The sequence below is a fragment of the Embiotoca jacksoni genome, unplaced genomic scaffold, assembly GCF_022577435.1.
Source record: "Embiotoca jacksoni isolate LCO1_2020_lvr unplaced genomic scaffold, fEmbJac1.0.p SCAF_11, whole genome shotgun sequence".
Taxonomy (NCBI): Eukaryota; Metazoa; Chordata; class Actinopteri; family Embiotocidae; genus Embiotoca; species Embiotoca jacksoni.
In genome coordinates, this window is record NW_027185241.1 from 13,333,092 (window position 1) to 13,346,223 (window position 13,132).

A 13,132-nucleotide genomic window follows, 5' to 3' on the forward strand; every position below is an offset into this window, starting at 1 on the left:
TCTTGGTAGAAAAGTTACTTTAAATGCCACTGAAGTGTTTTTAAATTTAAACTCCAAAAAAATTAACATTTCCGTTGACAAACGTTTGCTTTGCACCAAAAATGGTTAATCTACGAATGTCTTTAGGCAGTGTGCTGCATGGCGACACAAAATTGATCAAAATAATCTCAAATTTATCAAATTCAGTCAGAAAAAAAGCTGGTATTCCCAATGCTTTTGCCCTGTTCTATCATTTAGGGCTAAAAAAAAAAATGGTTGTTAAAGTATGTGTAACACTTGAACAAGGGAGAGCAGTTGTTTAAACAGTGAAACACATTTACAAGTACATTTACAACATTACACTACGGATGAGTAGCAGGGTCATCATCATTTAATCATGTCTATCTGTTGCAAACACAACTCGGATGTAAAGCAAAGAGCATCTGTCATAGAATATAGGGCCGAATAATACATCTAGCACAGTAGAGAGAGGAAAAAAAATCATGGAGAGAGAATCCGGTTCTGCTTTCATTGTCTGTCACTACATTACATGAGGCAGAACAAGCAAGCGCAACAGCTTTTCTTACAGCGTCCGAGGAGGTCTGCTCTGTAAGACAGCGAGTTAGTACGGGTGTTTTTCTGAAAACAGCAGTCCGTCTCAGGACGTTCTGTTCCCATTCCTGCTGTTAAGACATAAGTGGGACGCCTGTCTGCACACACACACACACACACACACACACACACACACACACACACACACACACACACGTAAATGATACGTTGTTATCTTCAGTAGTTGAAACTGCCAGAAACAAATCAAAATCAAATATGTTTGCATTTATATGAACATAGTTTGCTGTAATAATTTTTCTTTCATGGAACAGTTTCCCAGTTAGCATGTTGAGACTGTGTAGGTCAAACCAGGACATTGTGGCTAAATAGTGTCTTAGCTGCTTTCTCTCCGTGGTCTGACACACATCTGACCATGTTCACACACTGTTCGGGGGCTGGACCACTGTTTTAACATAGATTATAGCTGAACTTTTTCAAATTTGTTGTAGTTTATGTGCAGTTTTTGAATGTCATCATATTATTGTTCTTATTTCGTTTTGTCATCTCTCAAATGATTGTATTTCATAAAATGTATTTCACCTGAGTTGTAGCTTTAGCTCCAAATATATTTTAATGGCAGCCATGTAGATATATAAGACAACAAATACATGCTGTACCATAGACAGGTTTAAATGCTACAACACTGTAGTTTTTAAAAACTTGTGTTAGTTACAAGATTTTTTTTTCTTCATGTAACAATGTTGATGATACATTTATTTTTTGGTTTCTGTAATGAAGTTTCCAGTGGCATGACATGATTTGTCTTTTTTTTTTTTTCTTCCCCTTCTCTCTCTCTCAGCAGGACAATATAGACCGGTCCACCAATCACAGACAAGCTGATCTCATTGGTCCGAGCTTCCAGCAATCAGCCAATCAGAACTCTCCTAACCATCAAGGTTGGTCTTCAGCTGCCAATAAATGCTTGTGTATGTATGTCTATGACATCTGACATCAAATTACATATGATTTTACACATGTAGTGGTACTTGTCACATGATTTTGCAGACTGTTCTCCATATTATGTTAAAAGAAGATCATAAAGTCATAGAGTTTGTCACTACCACTACTATTACTACAGGTTTGTGTGTGTGTCTGTTGTTTCAGTACAGTGTGGAGGGCAGCTTGCTGTCCATTATCCTCCACTGGACAGGGGGTGGGTTGAGGGCTATAATATATATTTGGGTCTCTTCCGCTGTAAACATTTCAGCTGTTGAAAGTGTGATCTGCATGGACACAGAGTGCCTTCATAATTACGCTGTCTATCTAATTGTGCCATACAAGGTTCATCCATGACAATCGGAGCATGAGATTTAAGCACAATATTAGCTCAGCGTGGGATGTAAGGGTGGGGAGTCTGCGAGTACTCAACCAGTGAATTAGAACGCTTGGCCCTGGCATGGGAAATAAATGGAGCAGAAATGACATTGTCATTTTTCAGGATCAGCCGGGATGGAGGGAACTCGGGAGCACCGGAGAGGCCAATGAATTGAGATGACTTTTGCAACATTTTTGTTTACACTATCTGAATAATAATATTTTCAATGGATACCAGGTTTTTTGGTGTGTTTTTTTTTTTTTTTTACAGTAAATTGTGCCAAACATGGATTAGAGATGATCAATTAAAGTTTTAAAATAAATTAATTCAGTTTCAAAATTTAAAGTTTGTCAGAATTCAGTTCCACACTAATAGAAAATCATTTCAAATCAAGCAACTCAGATTCAGTTTAATGCAATTTTTTAAGTTACGCAAGTAAAAAAGTAAGCAAGTAAAGTTTATTTAAGATAGCACATTTTACAAAGTCACAACAAATAAAAAAACAAAAGAAATGTCGCACAGAAACCCAAAAAACAACAGACCATTGAAATACAAGCTTTACAACTTTAGGTGAGATAAAAGGCCAATCTGATTAGATGTGATTTTACACAGTCAGAGTCACCACTTTAAAGACAGGATCACCTTTAGTCTGTGCGTGGGACAGCCAGTAGGCCCTGTTTAGAAGACCTGAGTGACCTATAAGTGGTGTAATGATGGAGCAGGTCAGTAATGTACTCCGGGGCCGGACCATGGAGGGCTCTATAGGTGAGAATGAGGACTTTAAACTATTCTGTACCTGATGGGCAACCAGTGAGTTAAAATAAATTCCAATATAAATGGTTAAAATTCAGTCTGTAGTGACACATATTTCTGCCCATAAAGGATTTTTATTTTATCCCCCATACCTCTGATATCATTAGTGGAACAATTATACTTGCTGAAGTTGTTTCCCAGTAAACTCACTCTTTCATTCTAAAAGGACTTTATAGAGCCACCAGCTACTTGCTGCATCTGCTATAAAGCCACAACACCCATAAATCTCTTAATGTTGCAGCGAACAGAACAGCTTTGTTGGAACATGACCAGCCATTATTTCACGTTTGGAGCGAGATGCTATTGAGCGGCCTATCAGGGCATTTGGAAGTCAATATTTGATGTCAAGAAATACAAGTTGCTCCACGTGATGTCCCTAACATGTAATCTATCGCCTGTGCTATCAACATGATATTATTGTGAGGTTAAGGGTTTTGGAAAATTGTCTAAACAGATTATTAAAAAAATGTCAAGGCCACGTTGTCCTGGCATCACGCATGTGAGATTTCACAGCTAGGTAAATGCTTTCTCTTGTTTGTTGTTTCTCCCAGCTATATGTACATCCAGCCATCCTTTATCTACACCTGTTTTATCCTGAACAGGGTCATTGAGAGGCTGGAGCCACGTCGAGCTGACATCTGTTGTATAGTTTAGCCCATTGTGTATGAGGTTACAGAACTTGGTCCGTGCACAAAGGCCAAACATTTCGAAATATTCAAACTGGTGATAGGTACCTTCATCTTCTATGTTGTCCCTCTAAATATGGTAAATAGGACAGTTTTAAGAGAGCAAATCATGTCTTGACATAAAGTAATTTATTTAAGGAAGGCATTGGCATTGAAGGTCTTTTAGACCTGACTGACAGGACTGAGAGGAACTCCAACATGCCTCAGACCCTCGTTGGTAACACGGACGTGACTATTGTTCCTGGGGAGAGAGGGATGGTGAAGAGGGGGTTGGGGGTGGTGTCCCATATGGGTATGCAGCTGCTAGGCAACAAATCCCATCAATGGTACCAATGCTGTGCTGTAATCTGATGGCGTGGCTCCGGAGGGGTTAACCAGTCACAATTCCAGGCCTCGAAATGAATCTCCCACCTCCTCCAGTTATGCCTTTGTAGGGGGAGAGTGACATGACACACACACACACACACACACACACACACACACACACACACACACACACACACACACACACACACACACACACACACACACGCACAAACAAACAGTGACTGCATTTCAACTAAGTCATGTGTAACTGATTATTATATAAATGAAGAACATTTACAGCATTTGATGTCCAGGCTCCGGCCTTCTCATTCCCTACAAGGAAACATCAAGCTCATCTCAGCAACACTAGACGTAGAGCCTACTAGTGGATGTTAGGGTCAGAAGCGGCATACTGTAGCTTTCAGGTGAGCAGTGAGCGCAGGCGGAGATCTGATTACTTACATGCACCATCAGGATTAAAGGGGTGTGTTTCAGTGAGAAGAGTGTGCCATGTGAGTTTAGCAGAGTCAAGTTGGGCTGCCTGAAACAGCTGGCACCATGAAAGTAGAAACCAAATTCAACGGCAATCCTTCCAATATTTGTTGCGATGTTATAATTACACAAAACTATGTGAAATAAACATAGCTGAACTCACATCCTTCCACATTCCATACCCCCCCTTGTGCGTCTTCTCTCTCTGTGTGCGTATTCAATTAATATAATGTGTATAGATACCCCTTACACCCCCCCTCTCCTGCTGAAGGTTTGCCCCCTCCTTTTTGTTTTTAACCAGCAGCAATTAATTAAAAATGCACAGACTACATTCCTGGGTTAAAGAGAGCCATATGGGTCTGCCATCAATACAATAGTCTTATTTTGGCCACGTCTCTCGCTAATGATCAAAAACACTCTTAACGGCTTGAATGCAGATTCTTACCAGGCTTGACAATTGTACAGTTTGTTGTCACTATTTAGCTTGGCTCAAACAATAGAGGATGCTTGGGCTATTTTTACCCCCAATTGAACCGGTTCGAGGTTTTTGGAAGAGGAAGGAGGGGGCTGAACATGTCAGAGGAGAAGAGGAGTAAATGAGTTCAACCCATGGGAAGGAAACAATGAGGAAATGAGAACAATACTGTCAGTGTTGTCCTTTGACCCGTCAGTGGAGCTGACTTGTACAGTTGTAGGCACGAAAAGAAGCATTTATTCTATAATGTTAAACCTTAGTTAAAGCATTTTTTTCATTTTTAATATATAATACAAGTTGAAATAAGATAATTACGAGATATATCAAACCTAAAACATACACTTAACAACGAATGAATTGATTGGGAAAATAATTACAAAATTTAAAAACAAGCTATTTCCACATAGATCAAGTTGATAGGATTCAGGATAATCACACATCTTAAAGCAAGTACATTATTCAGAGGAAGGATTTGCAAATGAGGTGTTCGTTTCCTGTGCTTACATCCATTTATTACACATTATTAGCAGTGCATTTAACTTCTCTCTTTTCTTCTTGATAAAGCTCCAGAAGTGTTAACACATCCATTTTATTCTGTTAGACCTGCTGTATGTGTGACTACTAGAGCCACAAGTCACTCTACTCCCAACAGTGATCCCTCGTTCGGGTGGACGCATGCAGCTTTACGCGCATTATTTCTATTTGAGAAGTTTGTTGCAGCTCTGTCTCCGTTTTGTGGCTTAAATCTATTTACTTTGCACACAGTGGTGAAGTAGAGGTTCATTTGCAGCTGAACTTCACCCTTGTGCTCAAATCTATGCTGCGAGCTACATTGTGCTCCTAACATGGTGGTTTTTATATTATAGGACTACTCACTGCAGTGTTTGGTAACATTAAGCAACATGCATCACATCTGCAAATTGTCAATGTCAACAGCCCTGTCTACATCTGTGGCTTTGAGTGCTCCCTGCTGCCTGAGCTGCTCTGATATTTTAAGAGGATCTAATCAATGGCTGTAATATTGTAAGACCGGGCGTGCCGTGACCACTGTGTGTTCAGTGGACATAAATAAAGCTGTCTATGTCATCTCGTTTGCCTTCCAAGGCAGAGTTTCTGGCATCATGTCTGCTTTCTGAACTCCACGTCAAACAAAGAACAATGATAGGTTGCTGCCTGGTCCAAAATCTTCATGGGTTTAAATCCTGTGCGTGCCTGTCTGCCCGACTGCATGCCGTCTGTGTCATCAATCTGTCTGATGCATACCTTTGTTTGCCCGATTGTGACATGCATTGGTGATTGCGATCGTATGACTGATAATGATGCACAAATCCTGCATTCATGAGTGAGTTCATGGGTTGTGTTTCTTTGTGTGCAAACAGCTCTGCCAATTCTCCTCCAGAGGCCAAACTAGGTCAGATTTATGAGAAAACTCATTTTCTCTCACTAGCCTGAGGGTTCATGTCTTACCTTGTGAGAATGATGGATGATGAGCAGTTGATGTGTTCAGGGTAAAAGTAATTTTGGGCATTTTACTTACTTTTGATGTAGTTTGCCCTCTCAGTATTCATTAGGCATTTGTTTGAATATGCCATAAAAAAAAGTAAAAAAAATAAAATCTTTATATTTCTAAATATTTTCTATTCCTGCTGCGTCATGCAGGTTATGTTGCCATGTTCTGTGTTACATACAGGTGTCTTACTTTGTCCTTAGCCTTGTGTTTGGCCTTGTGTCCTGTGGTATATAGCTCTTTAGCTCTGCAGGCTATCTATAAGTAGCTGCTGCAGCTTACCTGTCACTATTAATACCAACAGATTAACCACCTGTGATTCACAGGCACCTGTGATGCAGCTACCTGACACGTTTTCAGGAAAAGCTCCTCAAAGACGATACCTTAGTTGGTAGCTGACAATAGAGCCATACTGCTGCATGCAGGGATGGGTATATTTACTCGCCTACTAACCTGTGGCAACTGTTGTTGTTGCTCCCTCTGGGACATTTTTATTTTGGTGGGGAAAAAAAAACCTGTTGTAACTCGAAAGGAAACTGGTTCCCTGCCAGGCTGAGGGGCTCACTTTGAAGCCAGTGCTTTTTAAACTTTACATTAATCGAATTGCTGTTTTCCAGAGTCAGCATTCTGCTGAGCAGTTGGACTTTTAGCTGGCTTCAGAGTGTCGTTACACTCGCATCACCTCACATGATCCAGCTGTCAGCTGTGCTGCTCACTGAGCTGTAGGCGACGCTAAACATGAAACGTATGTGGCACATTTAAAGTCCTGGGATTCTGACAGCAGCCTTGCATGGTATAAAACTTAGAATATTGAGTTTAATATGACCATTCAGTTATTTGTACAGCATTGTTTAGGAGTTTTGGGGATTTAGTAGATGATAAAAAAAGTGGAGATGACAAAATCTTAGTGCATCACTTTTTTTGTTTTTTTCATTTAGACATTAAGAGTGACAATGTTTCATTTTCTACATTATTACAGAGGCAGTTTAGATACTAAGATTATTTCCTGAGTCTTATCTAAACAAAGAAGTATTTTCTTATTGGGTCATTAATTTAGTGTCCCAGTATTTGTTGGGGTTCCACCAGTCTGGGAGCCCCTGCTTCATACAACCAGAGCTTGTCTCCCCCTGGTGGTTTATATGTGTGCCACTGTGCAATTGTGAGATCTGGATGTAGATATTTGATGATGAGATTCATGACATAGATTTCTTTTCTGTAATGAGGAAATATTAATCATAGGATGAGTCACCGCTGAAGATTGGGATTTTAAAAAGAGCAAAGTTTGGTGCCCAGTTTACCCAGATGATAAAACTTTCACAGCATGAAGCCATTAGACAAGAGTTTCCCTTCAGCTAAGCTGCCTTCAAACTTTGATACAACATGCTCCTGGAGTCGGTTCACTTCATGAATTTAAATGTGCCAGAGGTTTTCTCAGGGGCTTTGAGGATAGATTCTGCGTCTTGCATTTAGAGACATTTAAAAGCAGATTGTTTGAAACATGGGGTGAGTTTAGAGCAGAGGCTTCCAGTGTGTTGCCTTTGCTCTGAACCCCAGTGAGTAAGAGTTTAAAAGTGTTACGGGCAGGTTTGTGCTTGTACCTGATATCCTTGGAGATTTGGCTCATGGGCAGCAACAACGTACGTAGTCAAGATAGTCTTGCTGATTGAGCATTCTAGCAAAACTGGTTACCGATCTGTGTGTGTCTGTGTGTGTTCTTTTGTGTTGGTGTGTGCATGCCACTGTTTTTCTTTCTTTCTGTTTTGTATTACTTAGAATTAAGGTGGTGCAACGTGAGGACAAAGGTTCAATTGCTGGCCACAATGAAATGATAGAGAAAATGAAGTAGAAAGGGAAAGTCCCTCAATATTCAGGGACTTTTTGTCTTTATTGTGTGTTTCAACTATCTGAAACCAGAGCAGCAGGCCTACTTTGATTCTTCTTTTTTTCTGTATTTTATTGAGAGTTTTACATTCTGTCGAGCTGTTTCTTTTCTTTTCTTTTCAACAGTTGTCAAACTTCCTTTTTCATAAATTTGACAGGAATTTGGCCTGTCCAAAATGTTGCCATGTTTCTGTCTTTCCTTGCTAAAGTATCCTACCCGTGTCTTTCAGAGGATGACGTCGACCTGGAGGCCCTGGTGAATGATATGAACTCTTCGCTGGAGAGCCTGTACTCCTCCTGCAGTGGTCATCAGACGGAGTCAACTCCACTACTGCACAACGGACAGACCTCTTCCTCACACCACCACCACCATCATCACCATCAGACACAGCACAACCAGCCACGGCAGGGTCAGCACGTGTTGAGCCACGTCTCCCCGGAGCCGCCCTCCTCCTCTTCGTCCGCCGACTTACCCCAAACTAGCCTCCGACGGTCTCAGCCCATGCACATCCTCGCTGTCAGGTAGGTGTTTGAGTTGACTTTGGGCTCATTTGAGATGACCTGCGCCTTGCCTGGTAAGTAGAAGAGAGCAGGCGGCAGCAGCCGGGGGGCTGAGACAAAAATCTGCAGTCAAGTCGCAGAGTTTTCAGCAGCAATCAGTCAGAACACAAAGTCACAGAAACACTTGCATCCTGTTGAATCTGATACCGATCTAATACAATGTTCTCAGACCCAGACAGAACTTAGAATGACATATTGTTGAGCCAAAATCAATCGGCTGTTACTAGCTGTAGACTGCAGCCGTCTTGATCCCGCAAAGCAATCGTTGGCCACATTAAATGACATCAGCGCAAGTCATGATCAAAGTCTGACAAATCGAACCACATTGTGCAGCGATAGCCGGTGATCGAATCTGCACAGGCCTGGTCATCTCAAACGAGCGTTTAGTTTCATATTGTAGTTGTGAGCATTTTTTGTTTGTCTTATATTAAAGTAAACTCTGTTTTGGGGTGTGTTTGGAGAAAACATTTTAAATAAGGATGTCATTTTGGGGAAATCTTCTTCCATTTTCTGCCATTTTAAAGACTAAATAATGGATTAAATAATTGCAAATGTAATTGGCAGATTAATTAATAATTAAAATAATTATTCAATATTCATTACAACCTTTTATTTAATGAATTTACTCATAGTTGTTGGACATTTTGAATTTTGAACTTGCAGGTGTCCATAGACGTATATTGCCAGCTGGAAAAAAAAGGAAATGGGACCTCACTTTTACCTGTGCATGTACACAGAGGAAACAAAAGAACAGCACCAAACTTCAAGCATAAACTACTCTCAGCCTCATACCATACATTTGCATATTCACAGCCACACACTGCTGCAGAGCTCGTACCCTTTTTTTCCCCTCTTTACATTTGAAAAGAAACCTTTCACTGCACACTATCATCCCTCCACACCCTCTCGATAATTGCGCATAACGTTTCCTCCCTGCTCCCGATCTGTAGCCCTTGAATGACCCATTCCTCCTTGTCAATCCTTCTTTGCCTCAGACTTACACCAGCAGGGGGAGAGAAATAAAGATTCTCATTTATTTGAGTACCAAGTGCATACGTCTCCCTCAATTTATCCTCCTTAAGGCTGCATTCGAAAAAAAAAAAAAAATGGGAATGCTCACTCACACATACACACTCGGCCAACAGGAGTGTAGCTGCATGCATTCAGTGCACACAGACGCGTTCAAAGTGGAGCTGGTGTCAGCTCCCATTATTCGCCTTTGGAGTCTATGACAGAAAAAGAGGAGGGATGATCAGGTAATGGAGAATTCTATCTCATAAGCTCTCTCTCTCTCTCTCTCTCTCAAACACGCACTGGCACAGACGCAGGCCCTGAAGTTCTTATTATTCAGGACTGACCTCTGGATAACCCTGTTCTCGAGCTCAGATGGGACGACATCAAAAGGCCCGTTCCCTTTTGAACTCGCTGGTTTCCACAGAGACAGACTTTGACAGAGAAACAGAAAAAGAGACTAAGAGAAAGAGTTTTCTACCCTGAATTTTTTTTTCAAGTTTGAATTTCACAAACTGACCTACCCATTTTTTTTTATTAAAAAAATTATTAAATCCTGAAAAGTTTATGATCAGCTGTCAAATCATCATTTGAAGCTCGTACTGCATGGGCTTGACTCAAAACCTGCTTTAAAGTGATATCTTGCTTCAATATTGATGCGTGATAAATATTGCAAAAAATTAGCCAGCAGGCTGCGGGGGTCTGTGCTTTCCACTTGCTGGGAGACTCTTCATTACTGGCAGATCAGACGGAAACAGACATGAGCCTGAATACTGTACCGTGGGTGCTTTATTAATTCTTACTGTCTGACTAAAACTTCTCCCATTTCACTTTTGAGTGGGCTGTTCCAGGTCACGACACTAGACTTAAGTTTATACTTTTGCCCAAACAATTAGCAAACGATGCACAGCACAGGAGGTTGTGGGTTCAAACCTCAGCTGGGGCTTTTCTGTGTGGAGCTTGCATGTTTTTCCTGTGCCCGAGTGTTTTTTTTTTCCGGGTATTCTGGCTTCGTCCCAACGTCCAAAGACATGTTAGTCAAGTCGTATTTATTTATATAGCAAATTTAAAACACAACAAAGGTTGACCAAAGTGCTGCACAATAACAAACTGTGTCGAACAGTCAAATATATTTGATCAATAAAAACAATTAAAATCAATAGCAAGATTGGGTTAGGTTTATCGGTGACTCCAAATGGCATATAGCTGTGAAAGTCTGCTGTCAGTCTTTCTGTGTTGGCCCCGTGATGGACTGGTGACATGTCCAGGGTGAACCGCACAGTCGCCTAAAGTCTGCAGGGATGGGCTCGAGCCCCCTTGTGATCGTGTTCAGGATAAAGCGGGTATAGATGGAGGGATTAGCACTAAAAAGCTAATACCACTGCAGCATGTTCAGTGCATCAAACCGTCATCATAAATATGACTTTTTGTCCCGTTTCCATTGTTCAGGAGGTTGCAGGAGGAAGAGCAGCAGCTGAGGACATCGTCTCTCCCGGCCATCCCCAACCCGTTCCCAGAGCTCTGCAGCCCAGCAAGCTCACCTGTCCTCAGTCCTGGGTCTCTACCTCCGGGCGAACCCTCTTCAAGCAAATATGTAAGTAAAGCCCCCGACAGAGACACCTCAGAGAAACTATGAGCCTTCAGGAAGAAAGAACAAACATGTTTACTTTTTTTGACCCTACATTGTAATTTGCTGAAGTTGCACAGGATACAAAACATTGTCTTCATATGGTGTGGGTGACCATGCAAGATGCTTCTCCCTTTGAAGAGCATGACGCAAGACATTTGGTGATTTTGATTTATCTCCGTGTTGATAACTGACACATGTGTGACTCAGGCTGTTTTGAGGGATGCAGGATTTGAATACCGTAAATCAGCTGTTTTTAGCGGTCAGCTGCGTGTCGGAAATCCTTCTGCCTTACATCTTCCCCGTGCTTTGCTCATGTGTCATGTGAGGCAAGGTGATTGCTTACATATGATGGTACTATGTTGTGCGTGTGAGGGTTTGCGGCTTTGTTTAAGAGAAAAGAATGAGGTGTGTGTGTGTGTGTGTGTGTGTGTGTGTGTGTGTGTGTGTGTGTGTGTGTGTGTGTGTGTGTGTGTGTGTGTGTGTGTGTGTATTCATATGTACCTGCACACATGACTGCATCTCTGTGAGCCCGTTTGCCTTTGTGTGTTTATGTGCTGACAAAGATTTAGAGACCGGTTTATCTGTTCCTGGAAGTCAGGGTCCCTCCATCATCACTGTTAATAGTCTTCATATGAAACCAGCCAGTACTGGTTACAGTAACATACCAGTTTACAGTAATGTGAGGGCGGGCTGTTTCTCATAACTCCTCTCGCTGGCTGAGATCCTGGCCTGTTCTGGTCATGACTCCTATGGTGCAGAATCACACCCTGCACTTCCAGTTAAGTCGTTTCACGGCAAAACACAAGCCTGAGTTTAATGTGACCGGCTCTGATTTCTCAAACGTCAGCTCGTAAATCAGTCGATGAATTGATCAACTTGTGGCATCCAGTAAATGCTTAAAGATTGGGGAAGTTTTGGCTTTGAGTTACCACCTGTGGCATAAATGAAGCTCTAAATGGTTAAAGTTCGAGTAAGCCTTGAAAGCTCAGATTTCTCCCCGGTCTTCCTGAGTGGGAAAGTTGTGTCTTTCTCTGGGGGAATGTTGTAGGTGGAAATTACCAGCTGTGGATAAATGTGACAGGGCATGGTAAATCTTGGTTTATATGGTAAATAGGTCAAAGATTAATGTCTCACAAAGTGGTTATGAGTTTTGCATCAAGTTACTCGCTGTGCCATAACTTTGTATAAGGGAAGCAGGTAAATACTTAGCAACCAATTTTTAGAGCGGGTGACTCGCTCAGGATGGAAATGTTGTTGGTTGTTGAATTCCCAGACGGCCCGTTAAGAGTGCAGTAAAGACCAGGAAGTGGAGTGGGGGGACTGGGGGAGGTGCAGGGGAATTGAAGATTACTAGCACAGCTTTAATTACTTCTATGATTTTATGGTAATCACACAATGAAATATCTGTGAATTTGTGCTTTTATGATCCATAAAAACTGACACAGGTCCAACTAAGTTTGACTTTTTTGAGCCATTACAGTAAATCTGGTACCACTAAGCCTCACATCAGAGCAATCCTGATATTTGTTGGTGCCAAGACCTTTAAAGAGCAAAGATTTATGGAGCAAGGAGGCGTTGGATGTTTGACTTAATACCAAAAGGTTTCTGTACTCTAAAATTTCACAAGAAATTATATTTTATTTAATATTATTTGAATAGGGACAAATATGTGGCATAAAACCAATGCCAAACTTCACAGCATTTATAGCCTAAGCTAATTTGCAATTCGTGTCCCTGAATGGACATTTAAAATACATTAAACTCAACAACTCGCATCACATATACAAGAGACAGTACAAATCATAGACTCAATAAGTATGTACATTCAAAACTCAAAAATAAAGTACAGACAGAACAATATAAG

The 13,132-nt window shown here is 41.2% G+C and overlaps 1 protein-coding gene across 3 annotated transcripts in view; it reads left to right on the plus strand.

The window, feature by feature from the left end:
* grb10b (growth factor receptor-bound protein 10b) overlaps positions 1 to 13,132 on the plus strand; it is a 63,988-nt gene that overhangs the window by 20,615 nt on the left and 30,241 nt on the right. For 2 of the 3 annotated variants that reach the window (XM_069143225.1, XM_069143227.1), the window contains exons 3-5: positions 1,391 to 1,487; positions 8,297 to 8,588; positions 11,088 to 11,232. In XM_069143225.1, coding sequence (XP_068999326.1) covers positions 1,391 to 1,487; positions 8,297 to 8,588; positions 11,088 to 11,232 — 534 coding nt within the window. The remainder of the gene's footprint in view (positions 1 to 1,390; positions 1,488 to 8,296; positions 8,589 to 11,087; positions 11,233 to 13,132) is intronic. The other variant, XM_069143226.1, reaches the window with a different exon arrangement.